Genomic DNA, 27,544 nt, shown 5'->3' with positions numbered 1-27,544 from the left:
TTCTTTAGGATATATAAGTTTATCCTCTCTAGATCAATATGAAGCTGTATTATTGTTCATAAGACTTCAAAGTTATAGTAATGGCTCATCTATCTTGCTATGTCTTGCACATATATTTACAAAGGCAAGCCTTCCAATAACCAATCAGAGGTTTCAGATGTTTGGAATCTACTTGCCAGTTGAAGACCCAGTTTTAGTACAGCAACTGTGCGCCGTGCGTGGTACAGAGTCAAATGTTGTAAGCCAGCTTCCCCTTTCAAGTAGAGTCAATTTACGGGAAATCAGCTGTGTTTTCTGGTTTGCCAGTGTGACAATTTGTTAGCCTTCCTTTATCAATATGAGTGCATTACTGCTACTTTAAAAACAGGCTCTCCAGCAATCATCTAGAGGTTCTGGACGTATGAAGTCTATTTGCCTAAATGGTCATTGGGTACAATCAGTTAAGTTGTGAAACAAGTATATATATAGGTCATCAGTTTAAGGCCAAGTTTAGCATAGTAACTGTTCGCAGGGGCTGCAGTAAGTTGTGCCATTCTGGCTTATTATCTGATGTCCCGCAAAATGTTCAAGTGTCAACATATAAGGAGCAAGTATGCTTTGTAGGGTGGGGAGGAAGCTGGTTAGAAATAGGTTTATAAAGTTCAGGAAGTTTTTAGGTTCACACTATGCGCTTCCTCCAGACTAGCAGATTCCATTTCACATTGCTAACAATGTTTTTTGCTATCTTTGCATTCCACGCATTGTGATTCCATATGATTGACTAGGCTTTTTCAGAGAGAATTTTTCCCTCCAAAAGGGTTTTTTAATCTCTGTTTTTTAGAGCAAGTCTCTCTTTGGTTTGTGTTTAGCCACAGTAGGAAATACAGTTACTCAATTCGAGTTTTGTTCCTTGTTTCCCAAGGTAGTAGGACAAAGAGGGGGGTCAACAAGACTCGTTTGTAGATAAAGTACAAAACGTAGTTTACAGACTTTACAATTGTTACGGGTTTACCTCTATTGCTGCAATAAAACAGAGGGTAGTAGCGTAGCCAAGCACAGTATATAAGTAGGATGGCTAAGCTATTGCTAGTTAGACACTGGTGACGTGCCAGTATAAATTTTGCATACATCTGTGAAACATGCATGAGTCACAGTTCATTTGCCATTTTCTCAACACGGCACGGGTCAACGTAGCAATCAAGACAAGTCACTGTTCGCAGGGGCTGCAGTGACGTGGACTTTCTTCTTGTGGGGCCGACACAAGGTGTGTCTTGTGGCGTGTTTGGGCCCCACAAGATTGGGGCAAGATTAAATGAGTTACCTATGTAGGTGAATTCTTTGTTAGACTGTTAATTGGTCACCCATTTGTGGCCCACTTTATGTATTTCACAGTTAGCAGCATGTTAATCATTGTAAGGAAATTTGTTTGTGTGTCAGTTTATTGGTCACCAATTTTGTGGCCTAATTGATGTATCTCATCTTTGCAACTTTAATTGTATCACAAGTGTAAGTAGGTTAGTTATTGTAAGGTCACACGTTTTGTATTATGCTTGCGTGTCATCAATTAGTGGCCTGTTTGATGTATTTTACAGTTACAGTTTCTCATTAAATGGTCACCCATTTGGTGGCCCATTTCTCCCACAAAGACATGAGTTGGGTATTCCTTAATTTTGCTGGTGTTGTAGCTGGCCGGGGCACGGCATCACTACCAGTGATGTGGGGCCTTGTCCAGCATTGACAGCGTTTGCAGGGGATCGAAAATTATATATATTCACACACAAACTGATATATTTAGGGGCCCAAGCCTATCGATGGGGTACTTCAACAATTATCGTTAATATATACAGTAAGGTGGTTCCAATCGGGTTTGAACTCACAACATACAGCATCCACCCTCCCATCGGAGAAGCCACAAAACTGCTCGGCCAAATCTCCAATCCCACAATTGGTTCAATAAACAAGCTCATAGTTGTTACAATTTTTTCTGACTGCGACCCCTCCACATGCTGTAGAGTTTGTGAAGAACTCGCGCTCGTATACTCACTATCAAACATGGCACACAAACTTTATCGAAGCAATGAATGCATCGCTTAAACCGACCGAAAGACAGTGTGAAAGAAATTGTGCACTTTCTAGGTTGCAATTGTAGATCGGTCTTTTGGTTAGGGCCCATATTGGTCTTTGCGTAAAAACACTGTTCAAAGATTTTCTTTTCATATACCAATGCACCATTTGAACTGAAAGTTTACTCATATCATCATTAGTATATGTACGTTTATATGTTCAATCATTGCTTAACTGCTTGGGGTCCGGTAACGCTGCTTGCAACTTTGATTCAATTGTGCTAATACCCCTCTGAGTTATCGCAGAATGGATGCAATTAGCTATCGACGACAATACCACTTCAACATTTTCCCGAACCAAATATATTGCTGTTATGTGTTGTAGGAAAACACTGAAGTTGTCGCAATTCTGAAGAAAGCTGCTGTCATTTCTTGCATGATGCTCGCAAGCACATATGCTGAATGTAAGTATCAATTATCCATTTGGTAGAATGCCAGCGTACTGGTATACAAAGGCGCACACATATTATAAATTATAATTTTAAAATAGCACATCATTGTATAATTGCTGGTATAGATGTATTATTTTGCTTGAAATTGCAACCTACATTGCTTACAAACAATTTCCATAGAAAGACGAGTTGCGATCCATCATTTTTTGTGGCACTGCAAGATATCCGAAGCCTTTTGTCGGTCTACACTCTCAAAACTTTGGTAGTTGCGAGAACCAAGAGTATCAAGAGAAATAGAAAAATAAGCTGATAACAATAGCTGTGATTGCATTTTGTAATGCTGCTGCAGCTGCATACAAGCAGGTTAATCTAACTATTCAATGTTTCCCTAGACAGCGTGATGTCGATGGATCGGGCTGACTTCGTTCAACGCCAGTGTTTCACTTGGTTCCTTAAGAATATACATACTTCACGCTACCGGAGGAATTGGTACTTATGAGGGGGACTAGTGGCCCTAATATAAAATTGTGCATTAACTCTTGAGACTCAGGTTTAAGATATAATTTGATGCAAGCACGTATTATATAATGCGTGTGTCTAGAATAATGGATGACGAGTAGTAATTTCATCCTCCCTCACCGAATATCATGACAATATTCACGATTTTGACGACTAGTACTGTTGTTTACACGATTTCAACCATTGTGACGCCGAGTCAGCAAAGATCAACGAACTCTGTATGAATACGGATAATGAAAAACCGAAGGTAACTGTTTCATCTGTGTGGCATATGGATTGTCAGTATATTTAGTCTAATCCGTCAACCCTCACAATAACTACTATGTGAATTTTTAGAGAAAACAACCGCTAATTTATTCATGAGTTTTTTCAGTGTGTTGTGTTAGCTGATTACTTTACGGGTGAACAACTACAGGGCATAGTTGTTTTGTAGCAAATGCATGACATCATACGACACTATCTGCGTAACAGAGAAAAGTTGTATATTGACATCCAACTTACATGCACCCTTCTCCCAAGAACATTCTTCTCACTTCAGAGGGAGTTTAGTCTTTCCTTTGGATAGGACAGATTTTCGAAAGCACGGAAAATGTTCTGTTTTCGAATTTATTTGTAAGAGTTGTTTTATCTTAGGGTCATTTGACAACAGCTTTGGATTATCTCATGAAATTGGTTTTACATTCCCTTGTACAGATGCTGCAGGGTTTCTGGCCGAAATATGCTTCAACAATATACCGCAACTCAAGAAGGGTGCATGGCTCGCGGCTCTCACATTTTAACTTTCTTTCTTATATTGTGATAAAGACTCTAAGGAGTTAGACTTAGGATAAATCACTAGTCTAAAAGAATCGCACAGTATGATGATACCATTCCACCATACATTGCCCATACATTTACAACAGCATTTGATCACTAGAGAAATTCCGACAAAAAACACTGAAGGGTTTTCACAAGGGAAGGTACATGTAAAAGCCGATATTTTTGTGAGATTATTCAATTTACTGCAACATGATACGTACATAGTATAAACCAGAGCATTTATCGGTATCCAGCCTTTCAGAAAAACTAACTTTAAGGGTAAAGGATCTCCTTTGATTAAATAACGAGCCAAGTTATTTACAAGAGTTTAAAGAGTTTAGTATATTTCTCCTCACACATACATTGAAATTGCATACGAAAACAGCCAAATAAACGTTTTATCAATCGATCAGTTTTTGAATATTTTGAGGACTCTCCTCGGTGAAAATATTTTTTTTTCGATTTGCGTTGTGAAGAATTAAATAGGTATCGTGGAATAATATTGTAAGGCGACCAAAAAAATCCAATCAATCATTATTCATAGTGACAGTTCATGTTCTGAAATTCTATTTGTTCGCAGAAATACACTATACTATCAATTTCAAAGGGCTTGTAAAGTCATTCATTAGGACAACCAATCAAAATTAAAATGCCATTTTTGTAAAAACAGCTAGAATCAATAAAAGGTCCAATTTATCGACTTATCAAAACTAATGTGACGCCAATCGTCGCTGGTCGACTATCTTCGTTAACGAGGTAAGATATTATGAAGGTATTTATTATGCTTTTTAAAATTTGAAATTAAATGTGCTACAACCATTTATCAACGTAAACAATCGAAACATATAAGCAAAGAGAATGGAAATTTACGTCGTAAATGTTGCTATGTGGTTATTTAAAATAGTTGCAACAAACCAGACTAAACACAAGAAAATACTGTAACCTTCTGAAATGTAATGAGTTTGCCTATTTCAGAATATATTATGTATACAAATTATTATGTGCTTCATGACAAGTGAATACACATTCGATTCTCTTCGAATTTAAGCTTCTTCTTTAGTATTTCATGGGCAGATTTACACAAATTAGCAAATAACTTCTGCAAAGTCAGAAACGTTTTGACTTTTCAAACCGAAAAACAATTCGTTAATTTAAAAGCATTTTGAAAATCCTGAGTTTGCATTCGATAAAATTTGAATATTATTTTATAAATATTACTTTCGCAAAAGGTCTCAGCGGTTCGATTTCCACATGCTAAATAAAAAAAAATCACAAAATAAGTATATGTTGAATAATATGACGAGAAAATCAAGTAGTTATCCATTTAACTGACAGATTAATACTTCCTTCGGAGTCCAGATATCAGGCCATAAATGTTGGCATTTTTAACTTATTCTTTTCAATAGTCAGAGCCACGAAGAATTACCTGCTTACAAGACTTTCTAGAAATAACTACTAATACCAAGACTATATAAAAAACTGACTTTGCTTTTTTATGTGTTATTTCTAGTAAACAGAGAATTCAACTAACATAGCAAAATGCGAGTAGTCATTGCTCTCATTTCCTGCATGATGTTTTCATCGTGTTTTGCTGGCAGTGAGTACGACTTTATTCCACCTTTTCTTCCACAAGTGTCATTGTGTTTCAAAGGGGATTTGTATTTTCATATATAACTATTGCGTTTACTTTGAGACGTTTATTCAATTATTTTTGATAGGATTTGTACAGACGAATGTTTGAAATAGTAAAATTAAGCTCAGCACTCCTGTGATGACCTGTAAGAAGTGAACATGGTATTTTAGCCGCGTTGATGCTCAAATACGTAGGAATGAGGTAATTTTTTATTGTCTGTTTTCTTTCTGTTTCGATATAGCTCAAAACAATAATCACAAAACTAGTTTTTATCTTGCCTCATCCAATCTGTAGCATGTCAGTCTGGCTGGATAAAGTTCAAAACTAGCTGTTACTTCGGATATCCGTTTGCCATGTATACCTATGCCGAAGCCCAGACTACTTGTGAAGGTATGCGCGCCAACTTGGCAGTAATTGACGATGCAGAGGAGAACCTATTTCTGAAACGTAAGTTGTTAAAGGAAGCTGTGCAAAAAACATTATCACTCAAACATGTTTCTCTTGAGTCAGCTGTCCAACTAGTTTAATGATCACGTTTACCTGATTGATGTATAGAACATGTCATTCAACAGAATCAATAACAAGGATAAAATGTGGAATTAAGAAATATATAATAATCGAATGTATTTTTATTTTATATGCTTTAATATGTTTTTATTTGTATTTTATGTTTGACACATATTTATCAATACATCTATTCATTAGAATACACACAGAACATATATCACATCTGGATTGGTCTAAGTGACGTTGATGTAGAAGGAAGTTGGGAGTGGGAAGATGGATCAAAGGTAAGTTAAGGTACATCTATGCTGTAAGGATATAGCTTTCATGCGGCGAATTACTGTTAAGTTTGCAGCAAGGAAGGAAGGTAGCTGCTTGATTTAAAATATATCTGTTATTGTTAAAGATAAAGACTATTTAAAACGTCTCGGGAGTGAAGTAACATTTATAACTAGACTTAATGGCAAACTGGCATGACATATAACCCGGCATTGCAGGATGTTAGATTTATACGGTAGCCATGTATATCTCAGAAGGGAGACTGAACATATAAATGTATGGGCAGTATAATGAATCCGTCGATCTACATAGAAGCGAAGACGACACGCAATATTTTACTATAAGGGATATGGAATCATGCTAAGGGAAAGACTTTGATGATTATCAGGGTGCATTGCGTTTTTGTTTTTCACCTTCTTCTCATTTTTGCATTTACTTTGGAGGTTGAAAAAAGCATGATTTTTTACCTAACGATTTTTCAATGACAGGTGTCGTACACTAATTGGAATACGGGAGAGCCAAATGACGCTGGTGGCATCGAAGATTGCGCACACTTTTGGTCTAGCCTTGACGGAAAGTGGAATGACTATCCATGTACAACTCGCATGGGATTTGTCTGTGAAAGGAAGTCACGAGATAAAGATTAAAGTAAGTAGTATGTTGAATTTGTAAAAAATGGCCCTTATAATATGTAGTAGTGTTCCACTTTCTTCCGATTGTTTTCCATTCCAAATTGGTGAATAAATGCAGTGAGAACACAAGTTCATAGAGCATGAAGATTATTCCTAAAGCTGTAACTCTCCAAATATCACGTACATTGTAAATACAGTTGGTATTTTAATGCAAGCTTTAGCGTTAAAACTTTTGTCTTCGTTATTTTAACAATGCAAAAAAAACAAATATCATCGATGTGCCAAATTTGAAAATTAGCATGATACTCTATCATAGTTTACGATACCTAACTTCGCCTGATCACTTGTATATTTTTGCATAAAGGTGTAAAATTATATGCGAGCGAGCAGACAGTATCCTGTGTGCTACCACAATGATATATTTTCAGTACAGATAATATTATATCAAGCTCAATGGTAGTCACTTCTTATCTGACAGTTCAGTTTTATCTTTTCTTTGCAGGTTAACGCTAAGAAAAAATTCTCTTCCAAGTTACTCTCTACGATGTCAAATACTAATAATATACCACTTTGAATAGTCATCGGTTTATCTAATATCTGGATTTATTTTGTGTTCCGGTCATGCAATCAGTAAAATAGTAAAATGTACACATTGTTAAATTATTTCGTACTGATCTTCATGTTGAAGTTTGTAACGGAAATCAACCAGCAATCAAAAATAGCTAAATGTACGAATCACCTTGATGGCTTATAAAATACATGAAGGCATGAAGCCGGCGTTTAAAACATTAATTCTAGTTAGGGCTAAACATATCAAAAACGTTTACCTGAAGATATTGTATGGTGACGGTTAGATTTTATTGTACAATCAAATTTAGATTGTTGTGTTTTAATAACGTGTCATTATAACGGAAGGTATAAGAGTTCCAGCAATTCGCAGAACAATCATTTGAGAGGGACCTGTTGCATAATTTCGGGGTTATTTGTGTGAGTACCAGGATGGAGATTGCTGACTTCGTTTTGGTATCCAAATAAACATTGTCTCAAAATAAAAATTCGTTCTTGTCTATGTTTGTTTTACTTATTTGTGTGTGACCGCTTCTTCAGCCTTCTTTTGGTTCGATTTTGCTTTCCAGTCCCTTAGAGACTTATCTCGAACTTCAACTGCATCCACCTCAGTCTGGTTATAAAATGTATTTGTGATGTTTTACCGGACACTATCACAAAATATTGACCCTCACAATTACTGTTTAAACAATTTTTAAAATAACGATATCAAATTTATTCATAACTTTTCTGCGATTCTTTTGAGCTAACGTGCCATGACAGTTATTGATGAGGAGGCAATGACTGAAATACAAATATCGGTTTCAATCGGCGTTGCCTGGTATCTGGTTTTCCGGTACACAGTTTTTTTAGATACGTCTTCTTATAGAAAAATTGTGCTTACATGGTCCTAAACTAGTTTCACCAAGAGTCTGTTTTCGAGAAATACACAAACAAATCGAGGTTGATGAATTAGATTTCGTAATCAACATCGATAACGGAAAAGAAAAAATCTTCCAAATTAAGGACAAAATGTAAAATTTTCCGCAATATCCGCCGAAAAAAACGGAAAGCAGCATTTCATTGCTAGTTTTAGATAATTGAGAAATTAAAATGGCAATTATGATGATAATTGACCTTCATATTTCGGAGATTTAACTTCGTAGGAAAAAGCGTAACCATTTCATTTGTAGACTCGACCATTAACAGGAACATGAGGGTGATTCTACTTAGAGGAAACAGATTTAAATGGCGAACAAATTGATGTTCTGGTACGTGCCTCACAGTGTACTGTTGCAAGGGTAAAGCACAGAATTCATTAAGTCATTTCTATAATTTGAAAATATCATTCCCATGTCAACAGGAGGTGAGAACTCTATCAACGCTACCGTACTGCTCTCAACCCATTGATTATTCCTGAGATCTCATTCATTCATTCAACCAGTCAGATACTTTAGGCCAAAGTAAGTAAATTCTTTGTTTTGCGTCCGCACGCGCCTAGGATCTTTGGAGATTTTTCGGAAAAAACACACAAACTTTATTTTCACAATTTCGCCGTTAATGGCGCTATTTTGTCGCAAAAACAAGTCGTGGCTTATAACTTTGTGACGAAACACTCCTTTACGACAGTGGAACACTAATGGACCATGCGGTGACATAAAACGGTACTCTCTACACATTTTCCCCTGTCGATACTCGCCGCCTCACGTTCTTGCTGTCGTGGTTTTGCACGACAACTTGAAGGCATGGTCATTGCGAGCAATCGGGACTTCAACAGAGAGAAATTCAGTCGGCCGATTGGACTTTTGTACCACGACTTAGAGAGCATGCCAGACGGAAAATCGGAAAATGTTGAAGCCTATCCTACTTTATCGGTCTTTCAGGTTTGCCAAAAATTTGTTTCATCCGTCCATTTTAACTTGACATAAAAACAAACCTTTGATCAGTCCTGTAAACGAAATGCCAGATCTGAGAAAGTTCACACTTTTAGTAGGCGGTCTTAGCTGCTCATGAAGGAGGTCACACTTTCTGCATTAATGACATCGGCTTGTATCTGCAATTCTTGCTGAAAAAAGTAGTTCCTTGTGTTAAGTCAAACGGTTAGTTTAGGAAGTATGGGACAGTGTCCGCGACTTCTCGAGTAGGCTGCTAACTCAAGTGAAAGGTTGCAGTAGTCGTGACCCCATGGCCTTGATAATTGTGTAGAGTTGAACCAAGCCGTTTAAGTCTATTTTGATAACTGTAGTGTTGGAGTTAAGCTATTGTTTTTGTTGCCCTGCGTTGAACGTTTTCTAAGATGTTTATGTCTTTTTGTAGTCATGGTGATCAAGCTTGTACCGCACATTCCAGCTGTGGTCTGACAAGTTGCTTGTAAAGATGAAGAATGCCATTTTTGATTTGATCGACAATTATCGTTTGATGAGATCAAGCATTCTGTTGGCCCTTTTTGCAAACTTATCACACTGGTTTGAAGGCTTTAAGGTAGAATGAAGTAGGACGCCAACGTCATTTTCTTCAATTGTAATATTGCTCATTGAGTATTTATGGAAGGGGATGTTCCAGCCATTATGCATCCGCCAGTGTTCACTCATTTTTGTTGCTTGTCCAAATCAGCTTGTAGAATTTCAGGATCACTACAATTTCGGAGGGGGTAATATGTCTTAGTATTGTCAGTAAATTTTTTTGAGTTTAGAAAGAATTTCACCGCTAGTGTGATTGATATAGAGAGAGTACTGTTCCAAGAACTGAACCCTATGGGACACCACTTGTGACGTATTCTCCATTCAGATGATGCTCCATTTATGACTACTCGCTGTTTTGTATTTGTCAATCAAGCTTTGACCCATTGTAGAATATTTCCATTTATGCCATGATACTTCATCTTTTCAATCAATCTCGGGTGTGGTACTTTGAAAGTGCAAGGGATATAGATATGAAGCGTCAATCTAAATTTGGGTCTGATGAGTCTGTGCTTGGAGATTGGCAATTGCGAAATGATATCATTGATTTTATGGAAAGGAAAGGTGCTGGTGCTCCTCCCGAGGAAGAGTTACAGGGAAGACTTTTGTCAATTATATCACCGGTGTCTTGTTCTCTCTGACCCCATCTTTCTAAACTTAATGCAGAGGCCACAAGTTATCCGAGCTGTTTGGTGTTTTCTTTCAAAGCAAAGACAACTTTCAGCAAAACTATGACATTCCATCAGAGCATAAACATTACCCAAGAAACTTGAAAGAATCGTGCAAGAACTTGAGGACAAAACACTGCTACTGTATACTGTTATGGTGTACCCATTCCTCAAACTGAATTCTATGAGGCTGTTAAGGTGCTTTGCAATGGTATTGAGTTCCAATCGCGTCAGAGGCTCTCTGCAATCAGGTAGGCGACAAGTCAACAGATGTTTGTAATTTGTATGCTTTACAAGGACTTTGAAAGAAGAGGAAAATAACACTATGCTGGTTGGTGCGTATGTTTTATTACACGACAAACGGTGAAAATGGGTCTTTAATACAGTATTGATTACATGATTACGATAAAAAAGATACCTAGGTTTTATTTTGTTGACAAACTTTAAAATAGCTCCGTTTACCTTGCGTCAATTTTAATGCATTTGATTTTAAATGCAGTGAAGTATTAGAGCATGTCATTTATAAAACCTTTTAACTGCAGCACTCTCAATCTTTCCTACTCTTGAGATTATAATAATTTCTGATTTCTTGAACCAAAAACTTCCATGAAATCTTCCCCTACTTCGGCATTTTTTCTTTTTCTGCTGTCTCACACAATTATTTTACCTTTCGCTATAACCATGTGAGTCTCCTCTATCTATCAAATACTTCAGTATCTTTTCCCCGGTTTTTCCCACACCTTGTAAGACCATTTTACAAAATAATACGCACGTAACGTAGCGACACGAAAGAGTAAACTTTTCTTTAAATGCAGTATACAAATCTACGAAGTACTAAATTTGCTTGAAATGATTATCGATACCCCTTTTCGAAATCGAAATAGCTGTTAACATGTACAACATTTATAATTGAATTAACAGTTACTTAAAAATTATCTAACCGAGTTCAATGATGGTGCATTATTGTCTTGCTATAGCTCTGTATATCATGCATCTCTAAAATTCAATGTTCAAGCGGTATCGAAACAAAACCAGCAATCAGAAATCGTCAAAGTATACAAGTTAACACGATATATCTAACAAAGAAGATACATTCCATGACAATCTTAATCAAAATAAAGATTTTACATTCTGAATAATAATAGTGAAAACATCTAGGCAAATTGTTTGTAAAACGTTGAAGTAAAATACTCGTTCTACAAATAGTTACGACCATTTTTAAATGTAATCAGGATTTCGTTAAATTGTAAACACACTTCTTTGGAGGACAGAATTCTATCATCTTGTGTAGTTTCATGTTTCATCTACTTTTAAAAGCATCACGTCCCGCACAGTGCCTTTTCTGTACACCATCGAAAACAGATATCCTTAAAGTGTTTATTAAAGATAAAAAAACCAAAGGAAATCGCCATAATCTCTTTGTAGTTTCTCTATTCATCTCGAAAGAGTCCGGACAATTTAGTAAATGACGTAAAACTGTGTGATATATGAAAAGCCGTATTCCTTTGCTTGAGAAACACTTCCTTACATCTTGAAATATACAACCTCCATGCTAATCATTAGCAAACGGCAAAACCACTGGATCAAGGTATACAGAAATTTAAACAATACTCATGATTTTTAATATTACCATTAAAATTCAGTAAAATATTTTTTGATCCAAAAATGTATCATGTGTTGCCGACACTACTATGCTATACTGTCTCGAAATACAAGAAATCAGTTATTGACCATAATGCTTAATTCATGTTCTTGAACTGAACAGAAAGGTGTCAATTTTTTAGGGTAACGTTGCTTAACTTTAATTTTGCATGTTAAAACAAGTACTGCGTATTTACCGTTTATTTATCGAAAAAACATTTTGTTAGTTAAGGAAAAGGCGTGCATCAGCAAAGGCTGATGTCGGAATATTCGTTCTCAGTGCCTTGCAAAGCATCAACTATACGTTTCAACTACTTTACCGTAAACCAATTGATGCTTCTTCACTGGGTACTCCGTTCACACTTTGAAAATCACCAGGTCATATAGTCTGAATGTCTTGCACCTAGTCCGACATGTCTTCTAGTACAATTCTGTTCTTTTCGGGATTCATCCTGGTGTGTCTTGCGTCAATGGCTTTATCTATTGTCCCAGAACCAACCTTTACAACAGTAAAACCAAAGATATGTGTCATAGTGAACATTATACACCATTGACATCGAAAACTAAATAGCTATTTTCACATTCAGTATTTGGAATCCGCATAAAATATTATGGGACGTTTTATGAAACAAGTAGAGAAAGGAAAAACACATAGTGGTGGGCTAACAACATTCTCTAATTATCAAAAGAGTATTTCTGTTAAATTGTTGAACTGCTATGACATTGGCATTAGTTGTTTTGATAACATATTTCTCAAAGACATGTCTTTATTATTCAATGTCAACACACAAAGATCAAAATACATGGTCCCGTTAACGAATTACTTACTTTACCCTTACGTCAACACGTTTACCCGCAGGAAAAAATACTCTAAGCATTTGGGAAATTTGGATAACCAGCTTCCTGTCTATGGACGTACCTTAACAACGGCAATTTGTGGCCGTCGTAATCGAAGCTCAAACCGGCTTTGTCCTTCTTTAACCCTTTCCTTTAATACGTCCTTCTGAATCTTGAGTCTCTCAGAGTCTTCAAACTCAAAATCCTGCAACGCTTGTTTGTATTCTTCATCTTTTTCAAAGTATCGAGCTCTCAGTACAATCAAAATCTGAGGGAAAAAGTCATAAAAATGCTGACCTGACCAGTAAGAATATGCGACACTTCGGTCTTCAACTACATAATCCGAGGCCCTTTCAACAACCGCGTATTATTTATTCGCTTGCAATCATTCTAAATATAAAAGTGCGATGGCAAATTTCTAAAAGTATGTAACTGTGATCCGAACTTTATTCAAAAGATAGCTCCTCTTGAGCAGTAGTGTAATATTTATGAAAAACCATGGTCTATCTACATATTTCAAATTGATTGGCTTGATATGTAGTTTGCTCTAACGTAAGAATCTAAAGTTTCTCAGGTAGCGAAATATACATTACTTACATTGAATTTCAAAATAGCGATGAATTACAACGTGCTGGGTGATAAGAAAATCGTTCTTCCTGGTGACAGAAAATGACGCCACCTGAGTTCATCACATACATTCTACTTCGATAAACTTTGCGACAATTTAACCCAATACGACGTTCAATGTGCAACAGTCAACATCGTCAGTGTTGCCGCGCTCCAATTGAAAACTTACCCGTACACTGACTGTTTAAACATTCAAATAATATTGCCTTTATCACATTTCCATTCAATGAAACTGCACAGAGGCTAACAATAGGTTTTTCCTCGGTACAGTGTGTACGGGTCAGTGCAACTATTGGTGTTTCCTACACTCAATGTGTTCAGTGAGTAAGAACAGTAACGTGGACGTCGTATTGGGTTAAATTGTTGCAAATTCTAAGGAGAACGTTTGCAATGGATGCAGTTTTAGTAATTTTCCATCGCCAGAAACGTTTTTCTAATCACTCTAGGATATTGTAATTCCTAGCTATTTTGAAATTTACTGTAATGACACTAACCTCTTCATTCGTTGCGACATATCCAAGAAAAATGACAGAACCCTGTGAGAGAGGACAAACGTCATTAAGTCATTTACCAAGAATAAAATTTAGCCTGAGTTGTACACAATTTTTAGATTTATTGCAAAGTGACACACAGAGTTATACAACGGCCATAAACTCTACTTCATGGCATAGTTATGTTCTAAACCACGATCGGAACAAATTTGCGATAATTGGATTTTCATATTTTTCACATTTCTCAAAAGTATTAGGTGCCCTATATCTGAATGTTTTAATATTACAAATTACTCATGAAAACCAGTGTATAACATAAAAAGAAGAGCAGATGAGCTTACATTTGCAGACTAAACACACATAACTTAACCATCCAATTATCCAAGATAAATTCCAATCGCGTTCTAAATAAAACTGCAATGAAATGAAAGATATTCTCCTAAAATACACACTCTTGAAGCATCCTACCCTTAGATTCTAAACACAGAAAGGAACTTTTAACGTCTTTGTCATCAACATTACATCAATTTAACCTCCCTTAATATGTACAAACATTTATTGATCAAGCCCTCTGAGCACGCAAACACATACACATGCGACACATTCAGAATGCATAGACACACGTGTACCCTCAGAAAGATAGACACAAGGACATGTCATGCATACATGCAGTCTGGGACATAAAGACAGCAAGACTCTTAGTTCTTTAGGTTAAAAGTTATTAGAACGCAGAGTCGTTTTAAAACATGATTGACAGATTCTCTGGTGTGATCACACAAAAGGGAGCATAAATATTCAGGGTAACTGTGGACAAACGTTTCTGACTAACCTCCATGAAAATGAAACTTGCCAAGATATAGACAGAGTATACTGGTTTATCCGTCATCACCTCCAGTATGTTGACACAGCGGCAGAAGATCATAATAATATGGAGAATCATTGATGTTTCCATCTTGTTGCTGAAGTAAAATTTTGGTGAAATACTTAAATTCAAAGAGTACAGGCAAATGTGAATAATTTTTACATAGGATATGAAAGATTTCCTTACACATTTAAACATCAGCCTCTGATTATCAAGTATGAAAGCCCTAGCATTTATGCTGAAAACGAAATAGATTCATTTTAACAAAGGTTGTGTTCTTACCACAATATCCTCTCCTCAGGTCCCTTGAAAACCGAGACCAATTCAGTCAACATATTGTAGTTATAGCAATGGGCTAAAATGGTTACCTTAAATAGGAAAAGATGTCAACATGCGCCGGTTCATTATATGCTTACGAATATGGTACAACGTTGTTGCAACAGACGAAAGAAAATACTACATCTCCTGCGATATCTTTCTAAAGAAAGCTAAAACAATACTTTTACCTCACTGAAAGTTAACTGTCGCTTTCATTGGAATGGGACATGATATGAACTACTTCTGTGTCACGAAACGCGATCATATTATATATTTCTCTCTCTTGAGTAAAACAAATAAGATCCAATAATTGTTATTTTAAAGGGCAAGTCTCGCGATAATTTGAGGCTTTTTTCGCTTGACCTCGAGGCCTATACTGTAGTCCTCGTTGTCATTAAAATTGTCATTGATTAAGAAAACATTTTCACACAAATTGAAGCTTATTTGAGAGGTTTTTAAAACAGTTGTATTGTGCCATTATGACAAATACACGGGAAAGGTTACACGTTTTGACTTCGATTATGGCGACATTTTCCGGGAATTGCCTAATTAGCAATGACATCACTAACAGAACGCCCGATGGTGACTTAGTGCATCGGTTATAATGATAGTGAAAATTTCATGAGCGAAATCAGTGCAACTGGGAATGTCACCGTAACAGAAGAAGACAACTCCAAATGGCATTGCATAGATGTTCTTCAGAATTTACGGGCAAGGAGATTTTAAACGATCAGGACCTCAACATAAACGAAAACAAGAGCGGAACTCTCGTCGACCCTCATGACGAGCCCACCACAGGCAAACATTTAGTGCACTACCGTACACACAACACAAGCTACCAAAAGATGAAGAAAATCTGGAGTTGCAAGCCCACCTCTTTATTCCTTCTCATCATGAACTGCCTCGTCCAAAATCTGTACGTAAAAATTCGAATTACACTGACTTTTGTGTAGATACATGTATTAGAGATCCAGTTGGAAATTGTCAACCATTTAACATTTTACACCTGGTCCCGATTCTCGGCTTGGAACTTGTGTTCCCGAATATGAGTATGAAGACTACTTCCCTATACAGTGCGGTGGAATCAATATTGAAGAGTACGAAATACACACAGGGAAGCCGTTATCTATTGTTATCAATTACTCACCCCTGCAAGTAAAAGGGCCATCAGATGACTGAAGAGAGAGATGGCTGAATATTGGGCAACCAAGCAACTGTAAATGAAACGGAAATTTATAACTAAGCATATAAAGGAAATGAAGTTCATATTGTTCAGATGGATTTCTTTGCATGGTCTCAATATTATCTTTCTACATCCGTTGATGTTTACTATTTACTACCAATAAACCTCTAAACTACTTAAGCACCCACCCGCATACCCGGCTAACCGCAGGGATGTACTAAACAGCGATTGCGTACACGCGTACCTGTCCACTTCGAATTATGAAACACAAACTATAAATTTCAGTTAAATCGGAGGCGGGGATCAAAAGTCTATATTTTAGGCCCATACTCTTACCACTGTGAACAGCGTTAATTAGTGAATATGAAGGTAAGGAGCTAGGCATTGAAGAATTTGTTTGAAAGGTAATATGAGTAAGTGGTACAGACAGTAGCTCAGTAGGAGACAGACGCACCGTATAGAGGTCCAGCACCCATACCTTAATGCAACAAATGTCTTTCGTTTCAATTCTAATTACTTTTTACCAAGCCAGCCTACGTCTCTTTTAATCAACAAACATGTATTCCCAACATTAAAATATAAATCCATGCAATCCATGGCAACAACTATCTATTACCACTAACGCACCTGCTAACGCGTACCTTTCAAGTTACTTTCTCACCTACATTTTTGCCTGTACAAATCGACCTATCCACCCAATCTTTCATCAACCTTCTCACAAGCGTGCATAGATAATATCCCCATCTATTCTATGTAAAAGTCTGAATGCTCAGCTACAAATTGCAATAGTAAATAATGGCTTTATAGGAAACACGAGAGAGATGTCTACCTGAATTATGTAATTACCTTTGCTGTTTATCATCCATGGGAAACTGTTCTTTCCAATTAATGAAGACAACACAGGGTATAACCCAGCCACAGAAGGCGTAGATTAATCTGCAAGACAATGGAGCATTCTTAAATATATTTTCTCGAAAGAGGAAATTGAATAAACACTTACATGTTAACCTCTTTGTATACAGTTTGATATTTAATTTTTAGCTACTTGATCTACTAAAAATTTAAATTTAAATTTAAATTTAAATTTCCATGTCATGACTTTTTTGACAACAATACACAAGGCGGTGCATTGAAGTATATTCAGATTTTTCAAGAAGACACGATACGATACATGCTGTATTCGGGAAAAAAACAGGATTTTTACATTATGCTATGTGAAAGCAATATACAGTTTTCAGAAACCTGCTGGTAAATGTCACATCGACATATGGAAGTAGTGAACAACTTATGCTCAAATAATCACCTTGCGCTTGTACTTTTATACACAAAATGCTTCAGACGTTTGAAGAATGGAATACTGAGATTCATCATCCACACAGAGTTGCTGAGAAGGGCATAATGACTGAAAGCCGCTATCAGTTGACAAGATTCCTACGGGAAAACGATGGCATTAGTTACGCAAACATGTTACCAATTGATGGATACTAACCACAAATTTTCTATCAAAATATAAATATTAATCGCATTTTACCTTTGATTTGAAAGTCATAGATAGATAGACAGTCAATGTTACATGAATCAAGCAAAAATGTACAATGTTTTAAAATGATAAATGTATATATATATAGTCAGTTACCTTGTTTTCTCCCGCAGCAAAATTGGCGTCTATAGCAACGAGGATGGGGAAGATTCCCAGAGACAGGATTACCTGGCCTAGGACCAAGTAGAAGTCGGACGTCAATCTAAAATGAAATAATATGAGTTTCCATCAGTCCTATGTGTTTTTCACCGCTGATGTCACGGATACACGTTATTTCAAAAATGACATTATATACAAATATACGCTTTTACCATATATCTTGAAGAGACTGAGGAAGATTCGTGTGCTATTAAATAGTTCACCTGCTGGTCGGAATACTGGCACGATGGTGTGATAATTAACCATCAAAACAATGAATTACAAAAATCAAAGAGGGTGGTGAACTTTTAAGTGTCATGCCATTGCTTCTCATAAAACCTCTCATTTAGCCTCTCATTAAGCCATCCCTGTAACAATACCTGTATAACGCAGGGCAAAATATTCTTACCTTGCCATACAAACAGCCGTGATACTGATAACAATCAATAATGAGGAAAGTGCGCAGGATATTGTCAAAACAACTTTGGCAGCAGCTTCCACAAAAGGCTGTCAAAATGACAAAGGGCATGTTAAATATCTCCTAGAAACTTAGAATAGTTTTCGCTAACAGTAATAGTTATAGAAGCTTGTTTGCCTCAGTAGGACATTTGGACCGATACTATGTGTTAAATGAACATTTTTTTAAAACGACATTAGCATAGGAAATAATTGCACTAGAAAATCAATGCACAACCTTTGGCTCTTTTCCAATAGTCATTATGACAGCAAAGTTTCCGAAGCGGCTGCACGCGCATTCTATGTACTCCCATATCTCGTGGGCATCACGCACAGTGAGACTACAACTATTCGTCGTCCATATCCTGAAGGAAATAGCAGAATGGACGTGGTGTTAGTGCTTTAAACCTGAAGTCACAAAATTAAAAATTATCATGACAATAATTCCAGCAAGGAAAGATGTTTTTCACTCAATTTTGTTCACTAAGAAATATTGCAGTATTGAGCCAATTTGCATCAGTATCGCTGATTCGGGTTTGTTTTTTTCAAGTATGACTTTATCCTGATAATTGACGGTAGTATTATTGACTTGCCATATTGTTGCAAGCATAAAATCACACTCATCAAAATATGATTCACATATAAGTAAAGACATATTTAAGTAGAACGTTAAGCAGAGGTACATTGCGATCACTTTTTGCAACACGAAAGATGCCTTCAAAATGAACAAAGTGGAAATGTTAACGGTAGAATTTATACGATGTTTTCATACCCATACTTAGCTTCTACTTCCATGCTGGAACACTTAGGAGAATAGCCATCCTGTAAAAGAGAAGTGACAAAATAACATTTTCATTTATCCTTTTGTACACTGTGTTATTCTCAGAACTTGTGGGTCAATTTCTATATTGATTAAACTTTGCTTTCTATCGGCATTTTTGTCATTTGTTTAAAACATGTAATAATGCTTATATTACCTCTTTTGTGTACATTCTCATCTGGACATCGATATCAATATCTCCTTGCAGTTTTGGATACACTGACACCGAGATGACAGGTGTATTGACTTTCTTAATTCTCGTCACAGCTGTGATCGATTTTACCCATTGGCGCAGTTTTGGCCTGTAGATAAATAAAGCGAATCAAAGAAGAGTGAGATATGACTGTACATATGATTTTTATTATGTTATAATCTCATAATTACGCATACCTAAGTGAATATTTTACAAAAAATTCACCTTGTTGTGACGGCATCAGATGGTAGAATATCCCCCGGATTTTGGTAGACGTAGGATATCACTGCAAGAGGCATCCCTATACACATTGAAAGAATACGACAAATTTGGTTTATTTGAAAAGGCGATTTATATAAAATTCTTTATTTGTCATCCGCGTGCTTGTAGGTTTTCAGAGAAAATTAAGAAAACAGACACAATATTAACACCATTACAAATAAAAATATTATTTTTCAACAATAATACAAATAATAGTTAAGCTTATGTTAATACACCTGTGTTTTTTGTTAGTGGTTGCTTTTTCCCCTGGCTGGCTGGTAGGTTTTTCAAAAGTCCAAGCACGGCAAACAAAGACATTTCTTTAAATAGCCTAACGGGAAATTCAAAAATGTTACTAATTTGAAAAGGTCCACTCGGACATAATTATCGTCACAGTCTGTATTTGTAATCTAGGTTCGTAGAAAACAGTAAGGGTAGTGGCAATTATCCCGTCGATTATGAAGCACTAGCCACCATTATAATGAAAGCGACTCTACCACTGTCAAATGTTGATAGAAAAGCGTTTTCTTTTAAGAATATGTATATTGGTCAATTACAAAGATTGTGGAGCAGTATATGTTACATTCATGCAAAAATTCGTTATATCCCCAAGGTCTGAATTTATAAAAAGTGCATCAAAATTCCACTTTAGGGATTTTTCAAGTGGCGTCAAAATGTTACAAATATTAATTCCTAAACATCTCGCAACTCTGAAACAGTAGATTTTATCGAACAGAATAATTTCTTTTAATACCTACATGACTCTTTTTCAAAAAAAGGCAACTTATATTTGTGCAATAAAATTGTAATCTTTTTCCAAAGCAAAATCATAAATTGAATCATTGGAAAGGTTGTTGTAAAAGTTGGAAAGCAACATAATATGTTTTCGGTCATTTTAAACAAAGTTATGATACCTGTTGACCTTGAAGACTTTATTTTGTCCAATGTTTTCTGAGATACTTTTAGGTAGCTTTCGGGGACATCAGGATTGATCTCTTGGAGAAGTCTCCTCTTTGTAGATATTGATATTCCAGCGGTATCAACAATGTACTCTTTGGTGGAATTGACAAAAACTCCTCTCAAAGCTGGAAATAAAAGGTACGCTGAACTGTTGCCAATTTCAACACTTTCAAGAAATTGCATTGAATATTATGAATTTGTGAAAAAACGTACTTGTGGTAGTAAATCGGATCTGAAGAGGATTTTTACATAGCTTTACTCACCAATTGTACCATTTGACAATATAACATTCTGCCCAGATTGGCGCATCACTTCATACACTGTGTTGCTAAGTTGTTCAAGAGCAGCAAATACTTTTATTACTCCATCGTTTGGTCCATGTTCCTTTGGAACAAAAAGGGAAAAATAGAAGTACAGAGTACACTGAACTCAATCAAAGCTAAGTCAGGGACGTTTCATGGTGAAGCAATACCGTGCATTATCCACTAACACGAGTCTGGGTGAAAGGAATATCGAATATTTCAAATGTAATTTTAGATGGCTTTGTATGTTCTCTCCTGAATGGAATTACCAGAAAAGCACATGTGCAGTTACTTTTTTGCAGAAGGCATTAGTGCATTGATCTGTAACATTTTGCAAGGGAGAATTACCAAAACTGATTAGATTTTGAAATGTCTGGCTGGAACGATACTCAAGCTATCAAGGCCGAAACTATGATGGAGAATTAACTCTCACAGATACAGCTAACACGGGAATACGGTATGCTTCTAACACCTTTTATTGCCCTTCGAGCTATTGCTATTGCTATTCCTTTGCACAATTGTAAAGGAAATAATTGCAATATTTTGTTCCTTCAGCTGTCAGGTGTGTTGATTAACTGCAAAACTTTATTTCTCTATTTCTGTAAAATATGTCGAATATAATCAAGCTGAAGTGAGTCTACAAAGCAGAAGGCCCAAGTGTAAAAATGGCCAGTTTTGCCAAGTGAAATGTAGGCAGTTAATTTCCCTTCAAATGAAATGGATTCACTTGCACTTTACTGGCAGCTTTACTTAGACTTATAGTTTCAACAGTAACGTCATGGCATAATCAGTCGGTTAAGAGTGTGTCTGAACGCCGTCACAATCACTCCAGCTGAAGCAAAACTTGTAATGCAGTTGATTAAAACTCTGCATGTTCTGTTGCCCGATTTCCTTACATCTGGCGTTATTCAGAGAGAACATGTTTCGTTGAGAATTCACCGTTCGTAGTATTTGTATGTATATTCGTGATAGCTTTTGTAAGTAAAGGGGAAGCTTATGGTATCAAGCCAATTCATGCTTTGATGCAGGGAATTACAGTAGAGTCCATAAGATATCATTGACAATTCTAGCTTGAATATTTACGTTCGTTGAACGGTATACTAAAATACATCTAGGCATCTATGTAGTAAAATGTCATTACGAAAGTTGTAGCAGTAAAATTTTAGTCGTCAAATGTTCCTTCCAATTAATCACTGTTTTATTTTAGCCCTTATGTCGAATCATGCAATGTTTATATGGATTGAAGATACAATATTTTATTGGCTATTATGTTCTGGCTAGAAAATTGCATTTGAAGTTGTAAACTACATTGCATACGTAAATTGTGATGTGATTTAAAATAAAGGAAGCATTACAAAAACCATGCATGACCATTGGCGTTTATTTGAGTTCACATCTGGTTGATTGTGTTAAGAGGCAGAACGTGTGTAGTTCAGAGTTAATCGTAAGGTTAACAATAGCACTGGTTCCCTCACCCGGTACGCCTGCATCCACAGATCCTCATATCCAGGAGAAAGAAGCTGACACTCACGTTCCATGAAAACCTACGTGGTAAAAGCAGGAACAATTGTGGTCATTATTTATAAACGAATTTTGGTATGATTTTCAAGATTTTCGAAAACTATTGAACAATTTTAAGGTTTTGCTTCATCAAAAGAATGGGTTAATTCGTTCAAATCGGATACAAAACTATTGCTGTGGTCTGCCTTTCAAGGAAAGGCGCAGGAAGGACATAGAGGATGATGAATGATGAACTGGCGCGTTCGAGTTTTCAGCTGCAAATAATATTCGAAGTCATTGATGTCTGAGAGAACTAGGCCGAGGACCATAATGAGTAGTTGATGTTGGGTAGATAATTGGCGGTTTGGCGAAATATTTCCATCAGGAAGAATAGGAATTCTTTAAGGATGTCGACATAGTATGCTAAAGATGATTGATGCACCAAAAGAGTTATAAATGTATAAAGTCTTGGAGAAATAGTGCGTAAGTGCTGTTTAAAAGATAAACAAATCAACTCCGCACTTTTACGATATGATTACAGGGAGTTTTTTGTTAAGTGGTTAAGTTTTTATTACCTGAACGTACTGTTGCATAACTTCGACGCTAGAACTTTCGGAATGGGAAATTTTTGAAGCAATATTTAACAACATGTCACTTAAGAGTAGCAGATCACCTCCATATGCCGAGCTGTCAGATTTTGATATATTGGTAAGAGAATCCAAAACTGCAACCGCATCGGCTACACCTGTTATATTTGTGATCTATAAGTAAGGGGTTCACACACAAAAAACTATATGTAACTCTTTCAATAACATATCGGTTTTGAATCACAAAAATAGCGAATAAGTAAAAAGCATGAATTGGTAATGACACTGTGCCAATATGATTCGTTCTTAATCTATATAATGATGTTAACATGGTGGATTCGCCGAAAGCGCCGCGAAAAATAATATGTTCATATGCCGTTTGAAATATGATTCGTTATATATTGAACATGGTTGCCATTCAGTGATGTGAAAACAAATTTAAGAATCGAAGGATATTGAAGAAAATTGTTTCTTTCATCTGTGCATGAAACAGCGACTGAGAACATTCCAAGTGTGAAATAAGCGTAAGCATTTTTGAATGGACAAAAATACACTAGGAGCGTTTTTCCATGCACATTTGAATATAAGTGGTGTTGTTGGAACTCGCACCTGTTTGAATACTTGTACTAACTCCCTTGTCCTACATTCGGTTGTGTCCGGTTTCTCCCATTCACCATCAGCATTACAGAATCGTCTCATCACTCCTGAAAGTTTAAGAAAATATTATATTCATAAAATACACTGAGCACTATGTCATCAATAATGTTTTGCTATGTTCTTTGCAGCCAACCATCTTTGCTTATACTTAGCATGTTACAGGCATCAATGTAGAAAATGTGTTGTGTCCTTTAACCGACATTTACAGCGACGATTTGAACTACAATTGTCTGTCCTATATATGTAAATAAAGGTACTGTAACAATAAACTAAAAAAGCACACGATGTCAATACTTGACCCCCTAATTATCGATATCAAAGTGATCTTATATATTGTTCGAAACAAAGAAACCCTGTCATTATATTTTGATTTTCTGCATACTGTTCTATTACTCGATTTGCAAGGGCAACCACACTAAAACACATGTTCTGAAATACTTCCTACAGAAACATTGTACCATTTGACTATTAAGGCAAATTTTGTTTGAGAGGTGGCTTCATTGCTGCCTGATAAATGCTGATGTAACTGCAACGGTAAGCGAGGAAAATATTACAGCGCCATTATCTGTAAAGTTTGACGTATTTTCATAACCTTTTATTCTGTATGTTTGCTAGACTGTCTTGTTCAACTATCATTCAACTTCTAAAGGTAATCTGTACGTATGCTAGGATAAATTGCATTTCCGCAATTGAAATTAAGTTCGTACTTAAACTGGAATTCATCTATGAAAAATAACATAGTGTATTATTAGCTATTTGGCCAGTTTTGAAGGCTGGTTACGTTGATTTCAAACAACAGTGAGGTTCAGAAGAGAAGTACTTTATTAGTGCAACCACAATAATAACAATAAAAGCGTTGCAGCAATTGTGAGTCATGCAGTTACACATAGCTCTGCACCTTGATAAAATGTGAAAGTGTACCATGTCGACTTACCTACAGAGCCATGGGGACAGGGAATCCAAGTCGAATGGTGATTTGCTTCTGTTGCTTCCCATGTATAGTTCCCATCTGCTGGACAATATCCTACCCCTGTATTAGAATTAACGCAAGTAAACCCATGTTGAATTAACAATCAACAATTAGGATAGATTGAAGATGTTGCATATCATAAAATCATCGAAGGCAAATACTCCTCCTCCTCCTCCACCTACTACTACTACTACTACTACTACTACTACTACTACTACTGCGATATTGTAAATGTCCTGACTGGCATGAAGTGGCCAGTGAGTCTCGTTTTGGTAGAAACCACTCTTTACCATTCAGCTATTTCAAATACTTGTCGAGCCATTCATATTCTTGGTTCATGAGTCTGCCCATGGATTAGAATAACCACTTACCAATTTCCTGGCCACGTTGATTTTTGCTCTGTTCTTGAACACTGCGTTTTGGCACACAGAGGCCATTAATCTCGATAAATCCATCTTGGCAGAGACATTGATAGCTGCCAGGTGTATTGTTACATATTCTTTCCAAGTCGCAATTATGTAATCCATTTTCGCACTCATTGTTATCTGTAGGTTTAACATTGAGTAATCCCTCAAATAACTATAACATAAACATTAGCATATATAACATCATAAAGTCATCTGAATTATTCTATTTACCTAATTCAAATTACTCTATTCTTACCTATACAACTGTAAAACTCGTTAAGTCCATCGCTACACGTAATTGAACCCTCAAATGAAGCTGCGTTGTCCTAGCCTCATTCCTTTTGGACACGTAATATCTACTGTTACGCCATGTGGTACAATAAGATGAGTCACAACTTCAGATGCACTGATGTTAAAGATACATGGAGTTTTGGCAACAGGATCAGTACAGAAACAAGGTGAGCCATCAGCTGACTGGGTCGATTTACCTATGTAAATGCATGATAAAGATATATAGGCGAGCGGCAGACACACCATTTTCACACTTAATGTACCCACCTTACATACGGCCACATCATACATCATTTGAAGCTTATTATCTCTACTTCAAGAAAATTGACGATGTGGAGCTGCCAAGTAGGGCCATAACCCCCTAATTTGCATAATTCACATGGGTACCCAATTTGCATAAATGTGATATAAAATTAGGAAATTCATTGTTAACTACTCTAAACATACTTTTAAACTATGAGTGATATATCAAATGAAAGGTATTTGCATGTAGAATACAAAATTGATATCCAAAAGATATTTTAAAATGGTTTTACTGAAATGTTTTTATATTAATACTGAGAAAATATTTAACCCTTTGAATAACAATATCTTAAAAATTTGAACACATACAGCCACATCATACAGCCACATTATACATCATTTGAAAGCTTACTATCTCTACTTGAAGAAAATAGACAAGATTTAGTTGTCAAGTACGGCCGTAGCCCCAAATTTGCATAAGTCCACGGGTACCAAATTTGCATAAATGCGATTAATATTAGATATTTATTATTCACTACTCGAAAAATACTTTTAAACTATCGAGTGATATATCAAATGAAAGGTATTTGCATGTAGAATACTAAAAAGACATCCAAAAATATATTTAAATTCATTTTACTGAAATATTATCATATTTATATTGAAAAAATATTTTCCCCTTTTCAATAACAATATTTAAAAAAAATTAATACAAAAAGCCAAATCTTACAGCATCATCATACGTTATTTAAAAGCTTACTATCTCTACTTCAAGAAAATTGACAATGTGGAGCTGTCAAGTACGGACGTGGCCCTTAATTTGCATAATTTACATGGGTACCCTATTTGCATAAATGCGATATAAAATTAGAAATTTATTAACTACTATAAACATACTTTAAACTATCGAGTGATATATCAAATGAAAGGTATTTGCACGGAGAATACAAAATGGATATCCAAAGAGATATTAAATGATTTTACTAAAATTTTTTCGTACTAATGGAGAACAATATACTTTAACCTTTTAATAACGATATTATAATAATAATAATTTTAACACGTAGAACCGCATCACACGACCACATCAAACGTTATTTGAAAGCCTATTATCTCTGCCTCATGAAAAAAAGACGATATGCAGCTGACAAATAGGGCTGTAATGATTTAATTTGCATAATGCAAAAGGGTACCTAATTTTCATGAATACAATATAAAATTACAAAAATCAATCGTAGAGTACTCTAAACTTACTTTTCAACTATCAAGTGATATATCAAATGATAGGTATTTGCATGTAGAATAGAATCATGAACTCCAAACGTGTATTCAAAATATTCTTTTTGAATATTTTCAATTAAATCGTAAACGTTTTGACTAGTTTATAATATTCAAAATATTGTGTACTAATAACGAATAATGCTAAAGTTTTGGGGATAAATATCTGAATTTGTTTTGCACTGATTTTTGTTTATTAAGGATACGAAAACTGGAACATTTCCTGTCTAATTCCCATATAGCTGAACAACAAGAATACATAAAACCAATTGGAACTAATTTGGGATAATTGGGTCTTCATATTTTGCAAATTTTCTAAAGCGTGTTTTGTGCTCAATAGTTGAGTGTTGAAATATAACAAATTACTCTTAAAAACATTACAAGTAAAAAGAAAAGCAGATGAGCTTAAATTTGCAAATTAAACCGACATTACTTCACCATCCATTATCC

At 35.8% G+C, this 27,544-nt stretch overlaps 2 protein-coding genes across 2 annotated transcripts; one reads left to right on the top strand and one right to left on the bottom strand.

Annotated features, from left to right (window-relative positions):
• The first annotated feature begins 4,482 nt into the window (after window positions 1-4,482).
• LOC139144040 (perlucin-like protein) lies at window positions 4,483-7,914 on the top strand. The gene is made up of 6 exons (XM_070714688.1): window positions 4,483-4,567; window positions 5,322-5,408; window positions 5,739-5,891; window positions 6,150-6,235; window positions 6,716-6,875; window positions 7,362-7,914. Exons 2-5 carry the CDS (start codon window positions 5,351-5,353, stop codon window positions 6,872-6,874), a joined length of 456 nt encoding a protein of 151 aa, XP_070570789.1. The 5' UTR covers window positions 4,483-4,567; window positions 5,322-5,350; the 3' UTR covers window position 6,875; window positions 7,362-7,914.
• Window positions 7,915-10,860: 2,946 nt separating this feature from the next.
• On the bottom strand, window positions 10,861-25,770 carry LOC139143107 (adhesion G protein-coupled receptor B1-like). The gene is made up of 22 exons (XM_070713264.1): window positions 25,539-25,770; window positions 25,247-25,420; window positions 24,840-24,935; window positions 23,858-23,952; window positions 23,237-23,422; window positions 22,637-22,705; window positions 21,123-21,243; window positions 20,814-20,984; window positions 19,864-19,939; window positions 19,603-19,747; window positions 19,398-19,447; window positions 18,864-18,990; window positions 18,579-18,676; window positions 18,128-18,233; window positions 17,795-17,922; window positions 17,338-17,427; window positions 16,456-16,522; window positions 15,273-15,358; window positions 14,958-15,087; window positions 14,132-14,173; window positions 13,093-13,278; window positions 10,861-12,672 (listed from the first exon to the last, which is right to left on the bottom strand). The coding sequence occupies exons 4-22, from the start codon at window positions 23,945-23,947 to the stop codon at window positions 12,577-12,579; spliced, it is 2,064 nt and encodes a 687-aa protein (XP_070569365.1). The 5' UTR covers window positions 23,948-23,952; window positions 24,840-24,935; window positions 25,247-25,420; window positions 25,539-25,770; the 3' UTR covers window positions 10,861-12,576.
• Window positions 25,771-27,544: the final 1,774 nt, after the last annotated feature.

Source organism: Ptychodera flava, chromosome 11, assembly GCF_041260155.1.
Source record: "Ptychodera flava strain L36383 chromosome 11, AS_Pfla_20210202, whole genome shotgun sequence".
Taxonomy (NCBI): Eukaryota; Metazoa; Hemichordata; class Enteropneusta; family Ptychoderidae; genus Ptychodera; species Ptychodera flava.
The sequence above is the reverse complement of the archived record's forward strand: the minus strand, read 5'-3'. Positions and strand labels throughout refer to the sequence as shown.

What these genes read in the sequence shown, in the direction of transcription:
- LOC139144040 (XM_070714688.1), top strand. Translation starts at nt 5,351, where the DNA reads ATGCGAGTAGTCATTGCTCTCATTTCCTGCATGATGTTTTCATCGTGT. An exon ending in TTCATCGTGTTTTGCTGGCA is followed by an intron (nt 5,409 to 5,738) that starts GTGAGTACGACT and finishes TCCAATCTGTAG; the next exon opens with CATGTCAGTCTGGCTGGATA. An exon ending in GGAGAACCTATTTCTGAAAC is followed by an intron (nt 5,892 to 6,149) that starts GTAAGTTGTTAA and finishes TCTATTCATTAG; the next exon opens with AATACACACAGAACATATAT.
- LOC139143107 (XM_070713264.1), bottom strand. Translation starts at nt 23,947, where the DNA reads ATGAGACGATTCTGTAATGCTGATGGTGAATGGGAGAAACCGGACACA. An exon ending in TTATGCAACAGTACGTTCAG is followed by an intron (nt 22,706 to 23,236) that starts GTAATAAAAACT and finishes TTTACCACGTAG; the next exon opens with GTTTTCATGGAACGTGAGTG. An exon ending in CCTGAGGAGAGGATATTGTG is followed by an intron (nt 15,088 to 15,272) that starts GTAAGAACACAA and finishes ATTTTACTTCAG; the next exon opens with CAACAAGATGGAAACATCAA.